At 48.2% G+C, this 24868-nt stretch overlaps 1 protein-coding gene across 1 annotated transcript; it reads right to left on the bottom strand.

Moving 5' to 3' along the window:
• Positions 1-893: 893 nt before the first annotated feature.
• On the bottom strand, positions 894-24658 carry RRP36 (ribosomal RNA processing 36). Its single transcript, XM_050950276.1, has 8 exons — positions 24471-24658; positions 23062-23546; positions 14699-14837; positions 10396-10462; positions 7463-7567; positions 7249-7323; positions 6970-7087; positions 894-1457 (listed from the first exon to the last, which is right to left on the bottom strand). Exons 1-8 carry the CDS (start codon positions 24656-24658, stop codon positions 1318-1320), a joined length of 1317 nt encoding a protein of 438 aa, XP_050806233.1. The 3' UTR covers positions 894-1317.
• Positions 24659-24868: the final 210 nt, after the last annotated feature.

Raw genomic sequence — 24868 nt, 5'->3', positions numbered from 1 at the left:
CCAGGTTCTATCCAAGGCTCTGGGATGTAGGGCACGTGACTTATAGCACAACTGTAGGAGGTTGCACCTAATTTTTAACTTACGTGAGATATGTAGTTTCAACAACACTAGTGATGCACAGAAAGCAGGAGGGGTTCTGAAGGTAGCTGAAGCTGCCACAGAATCTCCACCATCCTGCACTCAAGTAACTGTGGAATGCAGGGGGAGTTTCCTGCAGGATTCAGGCCATAAAAACAGCCATACAGGGTCAAACCAATGATCATTCTAGCCTCGTATCCTGTCTCTGGCTGTGGCCCATGCCAAATGCTTCAGAGACAATGAACAGAACAGGGTAATTGTTGACTGATTCATCTCCTGTCATCCAGTCCCAGCTTCTGGCAGTCAGAGGTTTAGGGAGACACAGAGCATGAGGTTGCATCTCTGACCATCTTGGCTAACAGGCACTGATGGACCTATCCTCTGTAACGTAATCTAATTTTTTTTTTAAGCCCAGTAATACTCTTGGTCTTCACAACATCCCCCAAAAACGAGTTCCACAGGTTGACTGTGCATTGGGTGAAGAACTTCCTTATGTTTGCTTTAAACCTGCTGCCTGTTAATTTCATTAGGTGACCCCTGGTTCATGTGTAAACAACACTTCCTTATTCATGTTCTCCACTCTATTCATGATTTTATAAGCTTGCTGTGGGGTGAGACTGTACTTGCAATTTTGCCGTAGCCTAGTTGATTTTTTCCACCCTGTAATAAGAGTTCCATTAGGATTTGTGACTTACCATTTTTCCCCTACTGGCTGAAGTTACATTAAGACAATGTGGTGGTGTTACAGAAGTCAACTATGACCACGGGAAACAGCACCAGCTCTGGGGTGCATAAGTAACGCAGGATCAATTGAGCACGATCAGCATGATTCTTCATTCTGTTTTTTCCCCTCGTGTCCCTGCAAAGCCCCCTCCAATTCTGCTGATTTTGTCTGCAAAGCAAAGGTGTGCTTATCTGATGCACAGAGCTCCCCTTAATGGACTCCCCTGCTGTATGGACACAGCTTTATAAATAAGGTTTGACCCTTATGGAAGATTCGAGGTGGCCTTGTGCAGGCCTGGGTCAGAACTTTATTCTGCTCAGACTCTGTCTAGATGAATGGACACAGTCCTTGGTCTCAATGCTAAAGAGATGTAGGACAGACTTGAGGCAGTCAGGAAGTGGGGCTGCTGGCTGTAGCCATAATCCACAGCCCAGCTCCCATCAGAAGAGGCTAAAATCCCACCATCCGATATCCATCAGGCAAAGAGCTGGTTGCTGGCCCCACCCACCCAGAAGTCACATGTTCTTCCGGAAGGGCAGTCTGCGCTTGTCCTTAATGGCGTTCCTCTTCCTCTTCTTGCTTAGGAAGCTCTCCAGCTTCCCGCTCCCCTTCAGCACTTTGTACTTCTCAGCCAGCTCCAATTTCCACTTCTCAGCTGTGGAATGCCAAAGGGCAAGGAGGCATTTACTCCAAACCAACACAACCCTCTCAGGATCTGCTCCTGCTCTGCCCTATCCACCTGTAGCCCATTCCTTAACCCTGACTGATGGCTCCACCCTCTTGTCTTTCACATCCTTTGTGACAAAATGTTTCTTCCAGACAGCCCAGGATCCGCCTACCCCATCATTTATACACAATAGTGCAGACACATGCAAAATCCAGGAGCAAGGTGCTGCCCCACTTGCCCACCACCCTCCTCCCACCGGTTTGGGCTTACACTGTTCACAGTAATACGACCATTATGCCCAGAGGCCCCAGCTGACATCAGGACCCCACTGTGCCAGGCACTGTACATACACAAACTAAAGGACAGGCTCTTCCCCAAAGAACTCGCCATCTAAATAGATGACTACTAGTCCCATGGTACAGGTGGGGACTTGGGGCACAGCGAGATGAAAAGGCACAAGCAGTCAGTGACAGAGCTGAGCCAGATCTCCTGAATCCGTCAAGTGCCTCATCTATGCTCTCTGCCTTCCTCTCTCAGGCCTCTGGTGCAGGAACCATGAATAACATTTTTAAAGCACCTTATGTCCTATATTGACTTGGAATGAGGTTCAGGCTCTTAAGTGTCTAGGTCACTTTGGAAGGGTTCACTCATTGGTCTTCTCCTGTCTAATGTGCTTAGCACAACGGGAATGCTAGGGAAGGCCAAAAGAGTTACCTTTTTCTGTAACAACTGCTGTTCTTTGAGATGTGCTGCTCATGTTCATTCAACTTAGGTGTGTGCGCTCGCCATATGCACTGGTGCTGGAAGTTTTTCTCACAGCATATCTGTAGAGCACCAGCTCTGGCATCTCCTGGAGTGGTACACATATGCCACAGCATATAGGGCACCGCCAGCCCCCTCCACCCTCAGTTCCTTCTTGCCAGAAACTCCGACAATGGGGGAGGACGGCGGGTTGTGGAATGGACGTCAGCAACATCTCAAAACACACCAGTTACGGAAAACGGTAACTGTCTTTTCTTCTTCGAGTGATTGCTCATGTCCATTCAACATAGGTGACTTCAAGCAGTACCGCTGGAGGCGAGTAAGGAGTTCATGGACATGTAGATTGCAATACAGCTCTGCCGAACCCAGCACTGTCCCTGGCCTGCGAACACGTGGACCGAGGACCATGTCGCAGCTCAACAGATGTCCTGGATCAGGAAGTATGCCAGGAAGGCTGTTGAGGATGCCTGCGCTCTGGTTGAGTGGGCTCTGATGATCGGCGGCAGCGGGGCCCCTGCTAGCTCATAACAAGCCCTTATGCAAGAGGTGATCCAGTTAGAAATCCTCTGCATGGACACCGGGAGGCCCTTCGTCCTATCAGCTGTAGAGATGAAAAGCTGAATCGACTTTTGGAAAGGCTTTGTCCAATCTAGGTAGAAAGTCAGAGCCCTTCTTACGTCTAAAGTGTGAAGGCGCCTCTCCTCACTAGTCTCATGGGGCTTAGGGCAGAAGACTGGAAGGAAGATGTCCTGGCTGACACCACCTTGGGAAGGAAGGTTGGGTGGGGCTGGAGCTGGACCTTGTTCTTATAAAAGACTGTGTAGGTGGTTCCGAGTTCAGGTCTCACAGCTCGGAGACTCACCTCGCCGACATCACCACCACCAGGAAAGCTACCTTCCATGATAGGTGAGATGGGGAAGCACAAAGCCAAAGGCTCAAAGGGCGGGACTGTGAGCATGGACAGAAACAAGTTGAGATCCCACTGAGGGACCAGGGACCGAACTTGAGGAAAAAGTCTCTCAAGACCTCTAAGGAACCAGACTGTCATATCATGGGAGAACACCATCTGCCCCCGGACAAGCGGATTAAAGGCAGAGATGGCCGCCAGATGCACCCTGATAGAGAAGTGTGCCAGGCCCTGATTCTTCAAATGAAGCAGGTAGTCTAAGATTGACTGCACTGAAGAATGCGAGGGGGAGATGCCCCATTTGGCTGCCCAGCAGGAGACCCTCATTCACTTTGCCAGGTAGGTCTGTCTAGTCGAGGGTTTTCTACTCCCCAGGACCTTCTGGATCCCTTCCAAACAGGTCCGTTCTTTGGGTTTCAGCCACGCAGCATCCACGCTATGAGGTGGAGAAACACGAGGTTGGGGTGCAAGAGGCGACAGTGGTCCGGTGACAGCAGGTCTGGTCGGTCCGGCAGGGGCCACGGGGGGGACTACTGCCAAGCTCAACAGCATGCCAACCCAATGTTGGCACGGCCACACTGGGGCAATCATGATAACTTGGGCCCTGTCTCCCTCGACTTTCACCAGGGCCCTGCTGACTAGCGGGATTGTGGGGGGGGAACATCAGGCTTCCCGCCCAGGACAGGAGAAAGGCATCAGAGAGGGAGCCCTTGCCCAGACCCCATCTGGAGAAGTGGTGGCACTTCCTGTTCTGCCTGGTGGCGAACAGATCCACTTGGGGAAATCCTCACCTTTGGAAGATTGCACAGGCTACCTCTGGGTGGATCATGCACTAGTGGTGAGAGAAGAAGTCCCTGCTTAGGTGATCTGCTAACATGTTCTTGACCCCTGGGAGGTGACATGCTATTAATTGGATTCTGTGGTCGATGCAGAAGTCCCAGAGACGGAGTGCCTCTTGGCATAGGGCCGAGGATCGAGCTCCCCCAAGTCTGTTGATATAAAACATCGAGGCTCTGTTGTCCGTCAAGACTCTGACCACTCTGCCCGACAGGTGAGGAAGGAAGACCGCACATGCCCTGCAGACTGTCCTGAGCTCTTTGATGCTTGTGTGTAACGTCATCTCTTTTGGGGACCACGTATCCTGGGTCTGGAGGGTGCCAAGGTGCACCCCCCAACCAAGATCCAAGGCATTTGAGACCAACTTGACCGAGTGGGAAGTGCTGTCGATGGGGACTCCCTCCATGACATTCCCAGGGTCAGACCACCATTGGAGTGAGGTGAGTATCGTTGCAGGAATGGTAACAACCTTTTCCAGATGGTGTCTGGACTGAAAGTAGATAGTTACCAGCCACTGCTGCAGGCTTTGCATCTGGAGCCTGGCATGGCACACAACATACGCACACACCGTCACATGACCTAGGAGGCACAGGCAAACCCTGGCCATAGAAAGCAACTGAAGGACCACTGAACTAAGGACCCATTGCTCCAATGTTATAGACGCCCACACAGGGAGGAGGGAAGAAAGGCAGTTGTCAAACAGAGGGTGGAATGATCTGGGGAACAGTGCAGTAGGTCGCCCTTGGGTGTACCCTCAAAATGGGTGCTTCCCTGTCGGCTTACTGTGGGTGGAGCCCGACTGGGATGTAGACGGGAGTTGGTGGCCAGGGCGCCTCTTGTAGCCCCTGGATTTTTTTATGGGGAGGCTCCTGGCAAGGGTGGCTCCCCTGGCTCTGAGGCCGCTGTGGCTTAAGCAGTTTGCGGGAAGGGCAAGAGATATACAGGTCCAGTGTTTTCAGGGTTGTAAGGGAATCTTCCAGACCATGGAGTTTTCTGTCTGTTCTGTGAACAGGGCGCACCTGTCGAAAGGGAGATCATGCATTGACTGCTGAGCCTCCGAGGAAAGACCAGAGAGGAGCAGCCAAGAAGCCCTACACAATGAGAGGGATGGGAGAGGGAGCTGGCCAGTCTCTCTAAAGTTCCAGATACCAAGTGCTGAGTGAACCCTCATGGGTATCACCTTGCCAGCCATAGAAACTGAGGCCATGGGGCAGGCTGCAGTGCCATCGATGGAGTCTGCACTGTAGATATCGCAGCTTGTCCTGCAGCTAGCGAACCTCACTCTGAACCCAAGCTAGAGCCCGAGCGGTCGCTGCCCTGTGACCAAGACGGGGCTGAGTGGTGGTACCCCCCTTTGGTACCACCCCTTTGGTACCAGTCGCTCCTCCGAGAGCTGGATCTAGCTGACCTTGACGAGCGCCTGGATTGGGGCCTCAGTGACTGGCGCCACTCAGCAGCCCTGGTCTGGTGATCTACACCTCACGCTTGACGAGCGGTACTGGGATGTGGAGCAGGATCGGGAACTAGAGCGGGCTTGTCATCGTAAAGATGCAGCCGCACGCAGTGATCTCACCCTGGGGGAATCGGTGATGGCCCAGAGAATGGTACCGTCAGTCCCTCAACCTGACCCTGGAGAGGTACCAGTGCCGCGGAGGTTACGCGAGCCGCGCCTCGAGCCTCTCTGCCCTTGTTTGAGGTCTGGATGGGGCTGCAAAGCTTCTATCTATTGCGGTCAGAAGCGTGTTGGCTGCGAGAGGGCGACCGTTGGCGAGACGTCCCCCATGACAGGGAGCGCTGCTGGAAAGGTGGAGACTGTGGTGGTCCCGACGTGAGTTTACCCCGGGACTGGCACCCTGCAGGGGCCGGAGTGGGCAGCACCAGGAGGGACATAATCTCTTATGCTGCTTGCAAGGCCTCTGGCATGGATGGCACCTGGAGCTGACGAGGACCTTTGTTGCAATCCGGGATAGCTGGCAGGAAGCAGGCTGGGCTACACTGCTCGACCTCAGCTGGGGTCCGAGATCCACAAGGGGGTGAAGAGGTGCCCAAGACAGGGCCTAGGTCCACCCCAGACTTGTCCTTATCCTTGTGGGAAGCTGCAGACCTTCCTTGCCCCATCTTCCCGGGCTTCTTGGCTGGAGCCATGGAAGGGGACTGGTGCCGGCTCACAGACGGTACCGGTGGGGCGCTGCGCACTGAGGTCATGGTGCTCGATGCTGAATCGGAGCGCTGCTCCAGCATCGGGGTAAGGGCAGACTCCATAAGGAGAGCTTTCAAGTGAATGTCACGCTCCTTCTTCGTCCTAGGATTGATGGACTTGCAGATTCTGCATTTATCCCTGATGTGACCTTCGCCCAACCACCGTAAACAACTGTTACGTGGATCGCTAATGGACATGGGCCTTTTACAGCAATCACAGGGCTTAAAGCATGGGGCCCAAGACATGCCCCATTCAGACCTACTAAGTCTGTAACAAACAAATAGGGAAACTAAAACGAGAGGGAAACTACATACAATAACATACAAAAGGTAAATGGATTTGAATGAACGAGAAGCAACAGCGCTAGCTGAAGCGGCAACAGTTCCAGCACCGTCACTGACGGCAAGAAGGAACTCAGAGTGGAGGGGGCTGGCAGCTCCCTATATGCCACGGCATACACGCACCAGTCCAGGGGGCACCAGAGCCGGTCCCCTATGGATACTGCTGAGGGAAAAACTTCCAGCACCAGTGCACGTGGTGAGCGCTCACACCTAAGTTGAATGGACATGAGGAATCACTCGAAGGAGAATGCTGCTTCTGCTCTTCTCTAATGGCGCTGCTGACAGATTTGCCCCCACCAGCGTAGGGGGATCTGGTGTGATGGCTATTTATTGAATGAGCGTTTTTCAATCTGCTTGTTAGTACTCTAGGTGCAGGGACCACACGTTAATAGCAAACTGTCAGCAACAGGTCCATTTCCTGGTATAAACAAAGCAGCAGCATCCTGAACTTACATTTCTTTAGGTAGAATGGCTTCCTTCCCAGCTGGGCCTGCTCCCTCTGTGCTCTCTTCAAGGCCAGCTCCTTCTCTCTCTGCCTCTGCCGTTCCTTCTGAGCCTCCTCCTGTTGTGTCTGGGAAGAAACACAGGAACATGTCATGGACTGTCTAGGCCGTGCTCAGGGCAAACCTCTTGTCTCATTAGCCACACTGGAGTCTTGCACGTTGGCCAGTCTCAGCTGTCTCCCTCCCATGGGAGCAGTGACTGAAGCTAGTACCCAAGACACTAACTCACCATGCGCTTTAGGAGCTGCTGCAGTTTCTCCTGCTGCTCCACATTCCGGCTTTTCTTCAGCTGCTTCTGAACTATCTACAGGAGAGAGCAATACCCAGTGAGTCCTGCTGCATGTCATTCTTCCCCTCTGAGGCCTGCATGATGGGGCCCTATGAAAGATACCTCACTGAAGCAGGCTTTTCTGCCCCAACACAAGCAAAAGACATAGTGTCACCTCTTTTTCCCTCTTCTTGAGGCCGTTCAGGAAACTGTACGTCTTCTCAAATATTTCTGGGTTGTACTCCCCAGACAGGTCATCAAAGCGTGGGTCTCTCTGCACCTGCATAGAATGGGGGTGGGGGGGAGGGAAGGGGGCAGAGGATTAGAACCAAGAGCAGAACTAATGCCTGAATGCAGCTTGGTTGTTCTCCCTAACTCAGCCTAGTCCTAGCTCCTGTATCTAGGGTCTTGTCGTACACTATTTAACATTTTCATCAGTGACCTGGAAGAAAACAAAAATCAACGATAAAGTTTGCAGATACAAAAATAAGTGAAGTGGTAAATAATGAAGCTGGCAGATCACTGTTACAAAGCAATCTGTGTCACTTTATAAGCTGGGAACAAGCAAATGTGTATTTTAATATGGCCAAATGTAAAGTCATACATCTAGGAACAAAGAATGCAGGCCATACCTACAGGATGGGGGCCTCTAAAGTAGTGACTCTGAAAATGAGTTGTGGGTCATGGACAGAAAATCAGCTGTGGCAAACGCAATCCTAGGATGAATCAGGCGAGGCATTTCCCATAGAGATAGAAAAGTATTAAATGTCATAGTACAAGGCACTGGTCAGACCTCGTTTGGAATTCTGGTCACCCACATTCAAGAAAGATTAATTCAAACTGTGGCAGGTGAGGAGAAGAGCTACTAGGATGATCGGGAATAGGGGGCATGTCTTGTGAAAGGAGACAAAACAAAGGCTGATGGGATAGGGTTACCCTCTGTAAATATGTCAGGGAAGGTAAAGAGCTATTTAAGCTAAAAAAGGGTATTGGCACACACACAAATGGGAATAAACTAGCCATGAACAAGTTCAGGCTAGAAATAAGAAGATTTCTAACCATCAGTAGAGTGAGGTTCTGGAACAGCGTCCCAACAAGAACCAATGGGGCAAACTACTTAGTTAGATTTGAGAGAGCTAGACAAAGGGGGCTGCTTGTGATTGTGAGGGGCCAAGACTCGGCAGCCCTGGAGGGTCCCTTCTGATTTTTCTAAAATCCCATGCTTCAGGGCTTTAGCTGGTCACCTGCAGGAGGCAGGAAGAGATTTTTTTTCTACTCTCTTTTTTTCGGTCTTTTTGCCTTCTTCCCCTGCAGCATCAGAGAAGGCCACAGATGGAGATGGGACACTGGATGCAATGAGCTGGTGCTCTGAGGTGGCTCCAAGCATTCTCTCTCAGTTGCTTGGCTGCTTGATTCTTGCTCACATCCTCAGGGTCTAACTGATTGCTACACCTGTGGTCAGGAAGGAATCTTCCCCCAGCACAGACTGACCTTTGAGGGGTTTTCACCTCTCTCTGCAGCATAGGGTGCGGGTCACTTGCCAGGACTATCTGGATGCATCTTATTTTCTTACCATTGCGGGCGCAACAGGCACTAGGGTACCTCAGACCCTCCTGTTCTCTGCCTGTGGCACCTAATAGTCTGGTCTCCTGTGGGCTGTAACACTCTGGTCTAATTTCAGTTGTTGGGTTTAGCATGGGGGTGCTTCACAGTGTAGGCGGCTTGTGATAGATGGGAGATCAGATGAGATGATGTGGTGGTCCCTTCTGGCCTTTAACTCTGAGCTCCCAGTGCAAGACTGTGGCCAAAGGGGCTAATGCGATCCTGAGATGTATAAACCGGGGAATCCTGAGCAGGAGCAAAGAGGTTATTTTACCTCTGTGTTTGGCACTGGTGCGACCGCTGCTGGACTCCTGTGTCCAGTTCTGGTGCCTACAGATCAGGGAGAATGTTGATAAACTGGAGAGGGGTCAGAGAAGAGCCATGAGAATGTTTAAAGGATTAAGCTTCTCTTTGTTAAACGAAATAGGCTCCAGAAGCTCAGTCTATTGTGTAAGGCAGGTTTTTCTAACTCTTCAATCATTCTCGTGGCTCTTCTCTGACCCCTCTCCAATTTATCAACATCCTTCCTGAACTGTGGGCACTAGAACAGGACACAGGATTCCAGCAGCAGTCGCACCAGTGCCAAATACAGAGATAAAATTACCTCTGCTTCCACTCAAGATTCCCATTTGTGCAACCCAGGATCCCATTAGCCCTTTTGGTCACTGCATCACACAGAACTCATATTCAGCTGACTACCCACCAGGATCCCCATATCTTTTTCAGAGTTGCAGCTTCCCAGGGGGTGGGTGGGTGGGTGGGTGTGGGTGTGTCTAAATATGCCCTACATTCTGTGTTCCTATGCACACATTAGCCATATTAACATGCATAGTTTGCTTGTGCCCAGTTTACCAGTGATCCAGATCACTCTGAATCAGTGACCTGTCCCCTTCATTATTTGCAACTCCCCCAATTACTGTGTCATCTGCAAACTTTATCAGTGGTGAGTTTGTGTTTTCTTCCAGGTCATTAATAAAGATTTTAAATAGCCTAGGGCCAAGAGCCAATCACTGTGGGACCCCACTAGAAACACAGCCACTTGATGATTCCCTGCTCACAATTACATCTTGAGACCTGTCAGTCAGTTAGAGTCTCCATCACTGGCAATTTTAAAATCATGATTGGATGTTTTTCCAAATGACTAGCTCTAGTTCAAACAGGAACTCTTCCAGGGCAATCCTATGGCCTAATGCACGAGGTTAGATTATTTGATCACAGTGGTCCCTTCTGGCCTTGGAATCTATAAATCTAGGACTATCTGGAGCAGCACCATTTCCTCCATATAGCCATTGGTAGCACCAAACTCTCCTGTACTCACAAGGGGATGCTCCTCACAGCCTGCTCCTTGACTGCCTCAGAAGTCTGTGGGTCCATACCCTTCCCCCAGACCACCATCTGGGTCTCATTCCCTTCATCAGTCCATTTATGCTGTCTCTGCCACACGCATCTTGTGTCCCTCATCAGCCCCAAAAGGAACCGACTGCTGAATTGGAAAAGAGCACTTACCGTCTTTTTAACAGAGACCACTTGTCGTAGAAAGGAGACCGGTTTCTTAGCAGAAATCTCCAGTGGCCTGAGAGAAACACATACGTTAAAGAAAGGAAGGGACAGGACTGGCCAGGTCAGACTCTGATTGCTGACTGTTTGCTACCACTCAGCATAGAGAAAGACCACTGCTTCTCCAGTCACCCAGAACAATCAAAGAAAACTGGGGAGGTTGCTCTGTGCAGTCCATTCACCACCTGCACCTCTCACATACACGTGCCTTCAGACCACCATCCTCAGAGCCAGGGCAGGAGAACTCTCCACAGTATGTTTTCCAGGGCTTTGTCCAGGCTAGTTTTAAAATATTTCCTAAGTAATGGAGTTTCTATAGCTTCCCTAGGAACAATGTGAAATAATGTATTGCTCAATCACTTGACCATCTCCTTTGCTTAATCTCATCCCATTATACTGACATAAACATGGCCCTTATACACACATTAAATAATCCCTCTCCCTCCCTGGTGTTCTTGGCCATCAAGTAACAACACTCTGTTCTCGGCCCAATACTATTCAATATCTGTCAATGAAGATTACAAAAATCACTGCTGGCAGAGTGATAAATAACAGAGACAGATAGATCAGCTCTACAAAGCTAGCTGGATTGCTTGGGCAGCTGGGCTCACTAGATCTTGCCTTTTTAACACAGCCAAATGCAAGGTCAGACATCTAGGAACCATGCGAATACGTCACACTTACAGGATGAAGGTCTGTATCCTGTAAAGAGACTCTGAAAAGGATTTAGGGGCCATGGTGGAAACTGAACATGAACTCCCAGTGCGATGCCGTGGCTAAAAGTGCTGTCCCAATCCTTGGATGGAAAACAGGGGAATACAGAGTAGAAGCAGGGAGTGGTAGTGTTACCACTGATGAGACTGTTATTGGATACTGTGTCCAGTTCTGGAGTCCACACCTTAAACAATATGCTAGCAAATCAGAGAGGTTTCAGAAAAAAGCCAAAAGGATACATCAAGATCTAGAAAACCTGCCCTATAGTTACAAACTAAAGGAGCTCAATCTATTTCATTAAGAGGTGACTTGATCACAATCTGCAAGAAGCTATATGGAAAGAAGATTTGATAGTATGGGGTTTCTTAACCTAGCAGACAAAGGCAGAACAAGAGCCAATAGCTGGAAACTGACGCTAGATAAATCCAGACTAGAAATAAGGTGCGTTTTGAACAGTGAGGGTAAGCCACCACTGGAACAACTTACTAAGAGATGTGATAGAATCTTCATCACTTGAAGTCTTTCAAACAAGACGGAATGTCTTTCTAAAACAACATGCTTTAGATCAATCATAAGTCATGGGCCTGATGCAGAAATCATTGGGTGAGGTTCTCTGGCCTGTGCTAGACACGTCAGACTAGATCATCATAATGGTCCCTTTTTGTCTTAGCATTTATGAAAGTGTTTGTAGACATGTGGTCCCTTAGCCATAGTTGATATTAATTTAAGCACACACAGCTATTATAATCAGTGTTCATGAATACATTCCTTCAGACTCATCATTTCTATTGCCTTTTTTCAAGATTCCCAGCTTTCTAATAATGAAGTGCCTAGAACTATATTAGATATTCTAAATCCCACCAGAACTGTACAGAGAGGACCACTGCCTCCCCTGCAGTATAACTGGATTTGAAAAAGAATTAGATACATTCATGGAGGATAGCTCGATCAATTGCTATTAGCCAAGATGGTCAGAGATGCAATCCCATGCTCTGGGTATCCATAATTCTCTGCCTGCCAGAAACTGGGACTGGACAACGGGCAGATCACTCGATAAATTGCTTTATTCTGTTCATTCCCTCTGAAACATCTAGCACCTATGTCAGATTACAGGATACTGGGCTGCTAGGACCCACTATGGCCATTCTTATATTCTCCCTGCTACTCACCTTTGTGGATGCAGTCCAAAACCACACTGGCTAATTTTGCTGCCATATCATGTTAAAGAGTCATGTCTCATTAGCCATGCATTATCGCCCCAACACATTTTCCTCACTACTGCTTACCAGGGATTTTGGATTATCTTCTCCAAAATCAATCACATTTTGTTGTTTTCTGACAGTTTTTCAAATCACCTTTGCTCCCTCTGTATCACTTCTGTCCTCAATGGTATTTGAGGTTCCCCCCAATTCAGTATCGTCAGCAAGCGACATGAGTGCTGTTTAGTCTTTCCTAAGATGTTTGTAAATTAGACTGGACATAGCTCAATCCCAGCAGTATCTCTTACTGGACAGCTCCCCTCAGTGTCATATATTGCCATGTACCATTATCCTTTGACAGATATCTGAAGAGTGTAAACAATCTGTGCATGCCACAGTAAGGTCAGTTTTTGAGACACTGCATCAAATGCTTTCCTGAAATCCAAATATGACAGCCTTCAGCAGTGAAACTAACAAGTCAGGTCAATTTGGCTTTGCTGCAGCTCAGACAGTACTTTCTCCCAAAAAGCAGAGGCAGGATTTGGAGCTATTCACAAGAAAAGAGGATGCAAATAATGGGAGATGCATGAAGAAAAGAGTAGCAGCCCCTGCAGCCCTGGACAATCAGGAAGCTTACAGGCATGTCAGGGTGGGGAGAGAGGAGAGAGAGTAAATGATCTCCCTGCTGGAAAAGAGAAGGACACCTCCCATCTGGCAGCTATCAAATTCAGAAATTTACTAGCCATAGGCAATACAAGAGAGGAAGTCCCCAAGCACAGTCCCATGACAGTACCCTGCTAGGAGCACCAGCAATATCCCCACATCCAGCAGCTTTGCTCCTCACCATGGTGTTGCCCCAGCAGCTCCCTGGAGACCCCCACCCTTTCTTCTAATACACATTTTTTCAAGCCCTGCTCAGTGCATTTCTTTGTATTTCCATGACAGGTGATTTGGCAGGGGCTGCTGACCTTTGAACAAGTGCCCAGCACTTCATTCTACAGTGCTCCACTGAAATCAACAGAACGCTGATGGATTTCCCTGGCAGACCTTTTAGGAAGGTTCCTTTCAAAACACAAACATACCAAAGGACTTTAGCAGGTTGGGGGCTTTTGTATGAAGCATTCCTCAAAAGGCTTTGGAACATTAGCAATAACTAGAGATAAATACCCCATAATAGCAGAGGCACAGATGTTTTATGAGGCGTACTCGATTGTCTGTAAAGCTCCAAGATCCTCAGGTAGAAGGCAAAACAGAAATACAAAATATTCTCACCATCCCCTGTAAGGGGGAAGAGAGATTTCATCTGAGGTTTAGAACTAGATGAAAGAATGCTGATGAATGTCCTAGCAGCCCAGTATCCTGTAATCTGACATAGGTGCCAGATGTTTCAGAGGGAATGAACAGAATAAAGCAATTTATCGAGTGATCTGCCCGTTGTCCAGTCCCAGTTTCTGGCAGAGTGGGGAAGCAGTCTGTTTGAATCACCTCGGATAGGATACTTACTCGGACTGAAAACTGGCTTCAGGACCACAAATCGAGGGTAATGACACATGGCAATGAATAAAACTGGGGAGAGGTGTCTGGTGAGGGACTGTAGCAATCTGTTTAGGTCTTGTATTACTTCATATCTGCATTAATCACCACACTGATGACACCCCAGAATATATTCAGCTAGGAGGAGCTGTGAACACTAGTGCTGACAAATATGGACAGAAATTAACAAGAGGAAATTCAACTTGGAAAAAATGCAGCTGTGAGAGGCTGCAGAGAGGAAAAAGCAATTTTGGGCTACATCCGGCCACGGAGCAGGAAGGATGGCTCCTCTTCAGATAGCTCTAACTGTACTTCAAATAATGTGCTCAGCTGTGGGTACCTCGTTACCAGAAAGATATTGGCAAGCTGGAAGGAGTTCAGAAAACAGTAAGAAGAATGGTTCAGTGACTGGAGGGACTAAGTTAAGATTTAAAGACAACTATTGACAGCTCAGAAGAGACAACAAATAAGTGTGCATGGGAAGTGTTAAAAGCATCTCTCAATCTGAGGGGCTGCAAAGCACCTGTAGTAAGGATAGCAGAGAGGAAGGCAGGACGAGTGTCTCAGCAGGAAGTGTTGGTTATGAACTAAGTGCTGTCCTGACAAATGCTTTTGCTGAGTTCAAAGTCATGGCTGGCAAAGGGATGGACCATTCCCTAAGGAAACATTATGGCAAAGGATCTCTTTTGTGTGTGCCATGCTAGAGGGTCTGATCCACCCGCCTGGCACAAAAGACACTCTGAGGATCCCAGGCAGCATATACATACACTTCTGTCTGCAGAGAAAGGGCTCTGGAACACCTTTACCCTTGTTTGCTGGGACGTTGCTTTGTCCTAGGTTTTGTACGGTTCAATGGCTTCTTCCCACTAGTCATCTGCTGATACGCTTTGGTTCCAACACTGTTCCGCAGCTGCAGCAGTTCCTCAAAAGACATTAAGGACAGTTCTGGGAAAGAGAAAACAAAAAAGAGACACTCACAGCCAGACACACACTTCTGCCCTCACACCCTCTGTACGAGGGATACAGGGGCAGCTGCAGTGCCTCCACTCACAAAACTCTTCCGCCCCCAGGCACAGGGACAGCTAGCAAGTCAGACTGTCTTTCTTGGGTTTCTCCCTCACAACCACTTCACAAAGCAATACCATTCTCTCCCAATGCACAGACTGCGAAGACCCCCTCCTTAGCTTCTCCCTGCCAGATCATCAGAGGGCCCAGGAGGCCACTCCAAGGTTTTCACCTGGTCACCAAGGCACACAAGAGGCATTCAGACTCTTCCAGCGGGCTCCATACTAACTACATTGCCAGCCTCTGACATGTCACCACTCCATCCTGACCCTGGCTGCAGTGAGACTCCCCAAATCCTAGTCCTCTCCTTGCTCAGGGTTACACTCAGTTCATTTCTCATACTGCCCTGGAGTCTTTTTACACAGGAAATCACTTATCTTTGCATCCAAAGATTGCTCAGAATGGTTAGGGAAAAGCTGTCAAGTCCATTTCATCTCAAAGTCATAGAGTTTAAGGCCAGAAAGGACCAATACATAACCTAGTCTGACCTCCTGTCTATCACAACCCATCAGACACCACCCAGTCACTCCCATACCAAGCCCAGAACTGCTCCCTATTGCACATTTTCTAGGGCTTCTTCTTCTATAGGTTTAAGTGTCCCAGCTGATGTTGCCTCACAATATTCCAGACCAGGGGTCAGCAGCCTTTCAGAAGTGGTGTGCCGAGTCTTCATTTATCCATTCTAATTTAAGGTTTCAAGTGCCAGTAATACATTTTAACGTTTTTAGAAGGTCTCTTTCTATAAGTCTATAATATATAACTAAACTATTTTTGTATGTAAAATAAATAAGGTTTTTAAAATGTTTAAGAAGCTTCATTTACAATTAAATTAAAATGCAGAGCCCCCTAGACCGGTGGCTAGGACCTGGGCAGTGTGAGTGCCACTGAAAATCAGTTCACGTGCTGCCTTTGGCACACGTGCCATAGGTTGCCTACCCCTGTTTCAGAAGCTAACACACTGCATTGAGAAGTTTGTTCTGAGACTCAGCACTGATGTCCCCTTTCTTTTAGGGATATAACAGGAACGCTGGTTTATTTAAAAAAAATAATAATAAAAATCATGATTTCAGGTACTACCCCTACCAGATACCCACTCTGTGTTTTTACAAACACATTTTCTATTTTATAACATGTTTCTCTCTCCCCCACAGTTCCCACACAAACAAGAGAAACTGCAAAAATGGCTGCTGTGCAGGCAAATGTACACGGTATGGAAACAAAACCAAGAGAAACACAAATATCTCTAGTATCCTTCACTGGCAATGATTTTACTTGCAACTACAGACAAAGTAGATGGTATGCCTGTTAGCCCATTACTTCCAGTTACATCCCAAATGGTTCCTCTTCCTCCTGTTTATACCTTTAAAATAGTCAAGACATTTACCCTTCCCTTAGTAGTGCTAGACTATACAGCCCCTTGAATTATTCATGATATTAAGTGTCTGGAACTAACACAATATTCCTGATATGATCTGGCCAGTGCAATCACCTTCCTGCACATGACACAAAGTGTCTGAACATGCAGCCCAAACAGTACACTACATGCTCAGATTGTCACATTGGATCAGACCATTGGTCCATCAAGTCAGTTATCCTGCCCTTGGCAACCACCAATACCTTCTGCTTCAGAAAGGAAAAAAACAAACAAACAAACAAAAAACTTAAAGCTGGTCAACTGCATGCCAATTCCTGACTGACCCCATTAACAGAGGACGTCCTGAAGCAGAAGATTCAATTACTTTAAGTGTCTTTATTGAAGTAGAATTTCTTTACCTATGTCATAGTTTAGGGCAACTGCTCACGTATTCCCCCATCATAATCCAGCAAGGGCATCCACTACGGGCTCTCAGCCCCTCAGCAGTCACTTCCCTTGGGTAGAAACCCACATCTCTTCCTCTCCTAACCAGGAGTTTTCCAGGTTGCACAGGAGTTCCCCAGGAAGTCAGACTTCCTACTTTGCTTTCTCCTCAAAAGCTATAAACTGTGTAATCTCCCAGTTATAACGTACCACGCAGTAGAGCCCTGCAGTGGGACTGGGAGATGCACCAGGATATAATGGGTCTTCTCAGACAGCAAACAAATGCTGCAGACCCTGTCCAACCTACTTGTACAAACCTGCTAGCAGCCCCCCTCCCCCCAGCATTCCACGTGACATCATGGGCCGCACCATGCCGGGAGGCTGCAAGAAAAACCACAGATTCACATCCAGTGAACAGTGAGAACCATGGCAGGTGAATGAGTAGCCACAATGAACTACATTTGTGCACTGAAATGGATAGAAATGTTTGCTGCCTTTCCAATTTAATAGTTCCATTCCATTAATTTACGTTTAAAGTTTATACTGCATTGCCTGTTTTTTTCTGCCCTGATTAGGCCACTCAATACACTTCTATATTTTTAAATTAAATAATGATCTTTATTAGTTCACAACACATCACTGAATGCACAGTGGTACTTAAAGCAGACGGTACTTATAAACATGCAGTCATTTAGAAATGTACGACAAGCATCTCTTAATTCATAGCTTCAGTGCACACACAGTTCCGTATGGACAGCAAGCACTACACAATTCCTAGCAGCACCCAAAGCTTCAGCCCCACATAACAGTCCAGTACAGAACGCTAATGTGGCTGACCATTAACATGTCAAAGCCTCCCGCAACCACATACTTCCACACTGAACTTTCATAAGAGCACTTGTGTCTGGCTGTTCAAACTTCGACAGCCAGTCCACCTCAGCCCTTCACCCTGCTGGCAGCTTCTCCACCTTTGCACCACAGATATTATGCAGGACACAACAGGCAGCTATAGCCACTGCATACTTTTTTTTCTCACAGAAGTCCAATCTAGTGAGCAAACAAATCCCTGCATCCTTTCAGTCTACCAAACGTACATTTATCAGTCATTCTGCACCTGCTCAGCCAATTGCTGAATCTTTCTTTGGTGCTGCTGAGGTGGCCAGTGTACGGCTTCTGAGCCAGGGAGTAAGTCAGACCTGGGCAAACTATGGCCCGCGGGACTATCCTACCTGGCCCCTGAGCTCCCGGCCAGGGAGCCAAGTCCCCGGCACCTCCTCCGCTGTCCCCTCTTCCCTGTAGCTGGGCCGCGCTCTGGCCTGCCGCTCCCACTGGGTACCGTGGGGAGAACAGCTGGCTCTGGCCAGGTGTCACGGTTGAGAGCTCCTGCTGCTGATAAGGGGGTGGGGGGGCTGGGTAAGGGAGTGGGAGAGTCCTGGGGGGCAGTCAGGGAGAAGGGGGTGGTTGGATGGGGCGGAGGTTCTGAGGGGGTGGTCAGGGGATGGGGAACAGGGAGGGTTGGGAGTAAGAGTCCCAGGGAGCCTGTTGGGGGGAGTATATGGATAGGGGTCAGGAGGGCAGTAAGGGGTCAGGGGGAACTGGATAAGGGGGTGGGATCCCAGGAGGAAGTTAGGGTCCCGGGGTCCCGGGAGGGGGTGGTCAGGGGACAAGGAGCAGATGGTGATTGGATAGGGGGTGGGAGTCCCGGGGGGTGCTGTCAGGGGGCAGGGGTGTGGATAGGGATCGGGGAAGTCAGGGGACAGGGAGCAGGGGGGTTGGATGGGGGCAGGAGTCCCACGAGGGGACGGTTGGGGGACAAGGGGGGGGTTGGATGGGTTGGGGGTTCTGAGGAGGGCAGTCAGGGGGCAGGAAGTGGGAGGGAGTGGATAGCGGGCAAGGGCCAGGCTGTTTGGGGAGGCACAGCCTTCCCTACCTGGCCCTCTATACAGTTGCGCAACCCTGATATGGCCCTTGGGCCAAAAAGTTTGTCTACCCCTGGAGTAAGTGGTAGGCTTGGAACCCCAAAATCACTACTGGCATTTCCATATTGTCAATAGTAGTCTGATGGTTGGGAAAGAATCCTGCTGCTTGTAGCTTTCTGAACAATCCTGTGTTCTTAAAGATGTCAGGGGCATGCACCTTCTCCAATCAGCCCATATGGATATCGGTGAAGTGTCCCTAGTGATCCACTAACATTTGCATAACCACAGGAAAGTAGGTCTTTCTGTTGACATACTCTGTGGCAAGGAGGGCTGGGGCCAAAATAGGAACGAGCATGCCGTCTTTCATCCTACTGCAGTTTGGGAACCCCCTTGCTAAAAAGCCATCCACTACGTCCTGTCCATTGCACAGCGTCATTGTCCTGCATGGCAAGAGATTAATGGCCCTACAAACTTGCAAGACTCTGGCCCGCACTGTGGGTTTCAAACTCCAAAATGATTTCCTGCAGACCAGTAAGCAATCTGGCCTTGCAAGCTTCCACAATGTGATCACCACTTGCTTCTCAACTGTCAGTATAGCTTTCATTCTGATGTCACTGCGCTGGATGGCTGGGGCAACCATGGGACACAGATCCAGGAATGTGGCCTTTTGCATCCAAAGGTTTTATAGCCATTGCTCGTCGCCCCAAACCTGCATTACAATGCAATCTCACCAGTTAGTACTTGTTCCTTGGACCCAGAAGCAGCACTCCACCATCTGCAGCTGTTCTGTGACAACCACCACCTTGAATTGTTTTTCACTATGTCCCTTAGCAATCTGCCCTCAAAGGAATGGCCTCATTATCCAGGAGCAATACCCAAGTTAGAAGCCAACTATAACACACAGGAAAGGTGAAGTTGCTAGGAAAGGTGAAGGTTCTGGGATTCCTAGCAGGGTAGAAATGGGTTTTTAGAAAATAATTATACACATTCCTGGAGGGTAGTTTCATCAGTGGCTATTAGCCAAGATGGTCAGGGATACAATCCCATGCTCCAGGTGTCCCTAAATCTCTGATTTATAAAAGCTGGAACTGGAAGACACTATATGGATCACTCGATATATTTTCCTGTTCTGTTCACTCCCACCAGCCACTGTTGGAAGTCTCACCCAGTATGGCCATTCTTCTTATGAGTGACCATAACTCTATAAAGTTCATAAACACTCTGTTGTGTTCTGTGCACTCAAGTACCACAAAGCCTTTTTAAGTTGTTACTTCTCATATCTAACCATCACTACAGTTCTATCACACCAGTTCTTCTATCACCTCAGTGCTTTACAAATTCTAGGACACCTGACAATCTGCCTCTCCCCTACCCAAGAAGATGTTTTCAGTATTTGTTGTATTTCAGTGGCTTTGGTTTTGGGAGGTTAGGTGAAAGAAGTGGATTTAACATTTCAGTTGGAAGGTGAGAGATGAAGTGGTCATTCTGATTTGTGGCTACTTGTTCACTAACTCCCCTAAATATGGTGGCATCACTGCTTTCCAGCTTTCTGCCTTGCACTGAACATCTATTTCATATTTCTTTTATTTTGGCCACCTTTCTAATCTCTCTAGAGCCCTCTCTATTATTTATCTTCATTATATTCATACCACCTCCTAGTTCAATATCATCTGAATTTCATTTATGTGCTCTCCATTCCTTCCTTCAGATCCATTAATAAATATGCTTAATAAAACCTAACACCTGTCCCTGCAGAACTCATTAAACACCTCCCTAACTCAACATGTTTCTATTTACAATTAAGGTTTGTGGTGAATCAGCTAGGTTTTAAACCATGCAAGAGCATCGGACCTTATCCAATGTCATTTTTTAGGGGTTGATTTCATAAGGATGCAAATCCTATAATTGTGCATTCAGGCAGACACTCAGACGCATGGGAGTAACTCAGATGCAAATTTAAGCAGCTGCTTTAGAAAATTTGGTTCTGAATCAAAGGCTTTACAAATATCAGATATCACATCTGTATCATTCCTACTGCCCACTAATTTCGTAAATAAAAAAAAGTTTGTCAGGCATTATTTTTTCTTTATAAATCTCCATGCTGCTTCTTGCTCAGAGCTCTATGATACCCTGAATCAGGGGTGTCAAACATTCTGTGAGAGAGGCTAATTCCATTTTTAATTGTTGGCAGGGATATAAATTTAAGACTAAATATTATCCTCACTTCACAGTGAGAATTCTGCTGATCTAGAATCATGCTAGAATCATGGTCATCTAGTGACTTCCTGCCAAGATGCAGAACTTGGTGCAGACATGAAGAGTAGAATTTCGCTTTTGTCATATGTGAACTTAGTTATCTATATTTGTTGCCTACTTGTTCTTATTGTTGCATTACGCATCACTCAGAAGAAAATATGTTTATCTTTAGTACCGATACTCTTGCCTTCCCCACCTTCCTTCCTAATTCCTCTTTTCTCTTTCTTTATGTCCCTTCTGCCTTCTACATCTTCTTCCCTGCAGCACAATTCCATAACCTCACTGGCTTTGCTCCCCTCCTATTGTCTTCATTGCATCTACTAAAATGATCAGTAACAAAACAGTTAATGCTGACATTTCATAGGTTCGGAGATTCCAAGGCCAGAAGGGACCGTTAGGATCATATAGTCTGATCTCCTGTATAACACAAGCCATAGAACTCCCCCAAAATAATTCCTAGAGCAGATCTTATAGAGTCTTATCATCAAGCTTTAGTGTTAACACTCCAATTAAATAAATGGGCAGCAGAGAAGTTCACAAATCACAAAGCTACTGTTTCAGGCTCAGGAAGACAAAACTGCATCTGCTTACCCTTGATTCACATTTGGAAAGTTATCATCAAAACTGAGCAGGCTCCAAGCTCTCTTTTGTTTTGTTTTGTTTTAATTAAAACTTATTCTTCACAGTCTAAATATACCATGCAGCCCCAAGTACATCAAGGGGACTCTTTGGTTGACACCAGTGAACCAAATGTTTTACAGGTTATTTTCCTTTACTATTTGTCCCATTATTTCACTCAAGACTTAAAGGAGCCCTTTTGAAGGCTGAGATCATATTTGCATACACCACCGCAATCCTTTGGAACCTTCCTAATTTTCGCAGTTCATTAGCTAAGCCACATCAGAAGACTTTACAGACATCAACTACAGTTTTCAGGCACTTGGTGGGAGAACCTCGGCTGCTGTCCCATGTCCTTGACAAACTGAATGCTTAACTTTCTTCACACGAAAATTAAATAAATGCAGAAATCTTTGGGGTTTTCATTCTACAGATTTATGAGTTCTACTTAAAGAGCTCAGACAAAATCATGAACCATCCCCCCATCCCAAATTCAACTCATGAGGTTGGTGTGGGTGGGGAGGAAAGACGAATAGTTAATTAGGAGCTCACACATTGCACACGACTATCAAACTACTTATTAGTTCAGCTCCAATCCATCCTCAGGTCAACATAGTAACATTCTCTACAAGACTCTCCAAGGCAGTGGCTCACAAACTTTTTACTGGTGACCCCCTTTCACATAGCAAGTCTCTGAGTGCAACCCCTCTTATATATTTAAAAGTGTTTTTAATTTATTTAACACCATTATAAATGCTGGAGGCAAAGCAGGGTTTGGGGTGGAGGCTGACAGCTCACGACCCCCCATGTAGTAACCTTGCAGCCCTGAGGGGTCCCGACCCCTAGTTTGAGAACCCCTGCTCCAAGGTTTTGTCCAGTTTTAAGTGACTCAGATAATAAGGTTTCCAATATTTCTCTTAGACTACATCCTTAAAGATTCTACACCATTAGGACACAGGTCCCGTTATCCAGCCTAAGGGTTTATCCATTCTACAGATTTTTACCAAGTTTATAACCAGGTTGTAACAGTTTACTACACATACAAGGTTCCAAACCAGGTGGGTTTCACCCCACTGGGGAGCAGAGCTGTAACGTGCCTGTCAGGCTATAACTGGGTTGTAACAAGAAGTATCTACTGTAGACAGGCTGGTCTGACCAGCTCTGTGCAACTGGATTAGCCAGTCATCCTATTTCCCAGGTCTCTGTTCCCAAGGACATCTCAATATACCACACAGCAACTGAAAACACATCCACATCCTCTACCCAGGCACCAGTCGGTGAAGCAGCATGAAACGCATGTACCTGGCAGGGTTCAAAGCGTCAACAGGGTAATATTAAATTATACCAACAAAAATATAGCTGTGTGAATGCCCTGAACCATGGTAGCAGTACTTGTGAGACAGGAGCACGTCAAAGAGAAAAGCAGGAGTCAGCATGGAAAGAAGATCTCAGAACCGCTGATGGGTCACACTGAAACACAGTTTATTAAACACTTCCTATTATCAGTGTTTACCTCTCTTTATATCACTCTCTGGGGTAGTTTTGCATTTTGAGATGTCTTTTCCCCTAGCACATGGCTCTTCATCACTGCTGCCAGAGGTTCCACTACCTGTCTTGTCATCATCATCCCCTGAGAAATCCTCTAAATCACTACTGCCATCGCTGTCCTCGGAGTCCTCACTGACAGCTCCCTGGTAAGTGGCACGCTCTCCTTGCAGGAGCCGAGGCTTTTTAGCGTCATGATTGCACTCCCCAGAAATGCCTGCTATGCCACTTGAACTCTCCAGCGGTTGCTTCTGAGCAGTGACAAGCTTAGCATCAAGGATGGTGTCTTGAGCACTTTCTTCCACAGTCTCTGTGGCTGGTACTTTCCTTTTGCCTTGCATCCCTCGAGATACTCCTTTGGAAAAGGAGGAAACATTCTTTCTGGGGTTGTTCCCAGGCCTGTCCTGGCGTGGCCACATCATGAGGCTTTCACTGCTTCCACACAGCCTCCAACTGCAATAAACAATCAGTTGTACATAAGAGCAGCCATACTGCGTAAGACCAAAGGTCCATCTAGCCCAGTATCCTGTCTTCCGACAGTGGTCAATGCCAGGTGCTCCAGAAGGGATGAACAGAACAGGGAATCATCAAGGGACCAATCCCCAACCCCCCTCACCTAATCCCAGCATCTGACAAACAGAGGCTAGGAACACCATCCCTGCCCCTCCTGGCTAATAGCCATTGATGGACCTATCCTCCATGAACTTATCAGTTCTTTTTTGGAACCCTGTTATAGTCACAACATCCTCTGGGAAAGTGTTCCACAGACTGACTGTGCGGTGTGTGAAGAAACGCTTCCTTTTGTTTGTTTTAAATCTGTTGCCTATTAATGTTATTTGGTGACCCCTAGTTCTTGCCTTATGAGGAGTATATAACACTTCCTCATTTACTTTCTCCACACCAGCCATGATTTTATAGACCTCCATCATATCCCCCCTTAGTCGCCTCTTTTCTAAGATGAAAAATCTCAGTCTTATTAATCTCTCCTCACACGGCAGCCGGTCCAAACCCCTACTGGTTTCTGTTGCCCTTTTCTGACCCTTTTCCAGTTCCAATAGCTCTCTCAGCAGGCAGTGCCCGAGCTGTGGGTGCGCCATGGATGTACACAGAGGCAATACGATATTTTCTGACTTATTATCTGGTCCGTTCTCAATGCAGCTTGGCCAACAGCCCCCCGGCTCGGCGCAGGGGCCGGCCCGTGGCGTGCGGGAGAAGCGCGCTCAGGGGCGGCACGAGCTCTCCAGCCATCGGGGGAGGACGGGGGGGGACGGGGAGCTCGTTCTCAGCCCAGTGGCCCCAGCCCGGCCTCGAGGCGCGGCTCCCGGAGGCTCCTCCCCCCTGACCCGCGCGGGGTCGCTGACCCCAGCCCAAACTCACCCCAGGAGGCTCCCGGACGCCCGGCAACTCCGCACGCTAACCAGGCTCCGCGCAGCCGGACCAGGCCCCGCCCCGTCTCCAGGCAACCGGCACCGGCATTGCGTCACAGAGGGCGGAGGGCGAGACGGCTGGGCGCATGCGCTGGCGGGAGATAGGCGCGTAGTGGCAGAGAGGGCGCGCGTGCGCATGCGCCGAAGGGCAGGTCGGGGGTGAAAGGGGACGCAGCGTTTGGCGGGAGAGGCGCGAGGCAGCCGCGCGCGTTGTGAGGCCCCGCACTGAGGCGAGGCGCGTTGTGAGGCGCCCGTGGCGGTCCCCTCAGGCCCGTCCCTTCCCCCCTCACACACAGCCACACACAGGCCAGCATCTCAGGCTTTATTTACAGCTCTGGGCTCCGCCTA

This window comes from Gopherus flavomarginatus, chromosome 4 (genome assembly GCF_025201925.1).
Source record: "Gopherus flavomarginatus isolate rGopFla2 chromosome 4, rGopFla2.mat.asm, whole genome shotgun sequence".
Classification (NCBI taxonomy): Eukaryota; Metazoa; Chordata; order Testudines; family Testudinidae; genus Gopherus; species Gopherus flavomarginatus.
This window is presented reverse-complemented; position numbering and strand designations above follow the sequence as displayed.

Bases quoted from the DNA above. Each gene is read 5' to 3' on its own strand.
- RRP36 (XM_050950276.1), bottom strand. From the start codon at position 24,658: ATGCGCACGCGCGCCCTCTCTGCCACTACGCGCCTATCTCCCGCCAGC. The intron at 14,838-23,061 runs GTAAACACTGAT...TCTCTTTCCCAG, and splicing joins AGAGAGTGATATAAAGAGAG to AACTGTCCTTAATGTCTTTT. The intron at 7,324-7,462 runs GTGACACTATGT...TCTCTCCTGTAG, and splicing joins TCAAGAAGAGGGAAAAAGAG to ATAGTTCAGAAGCAGCTGAA.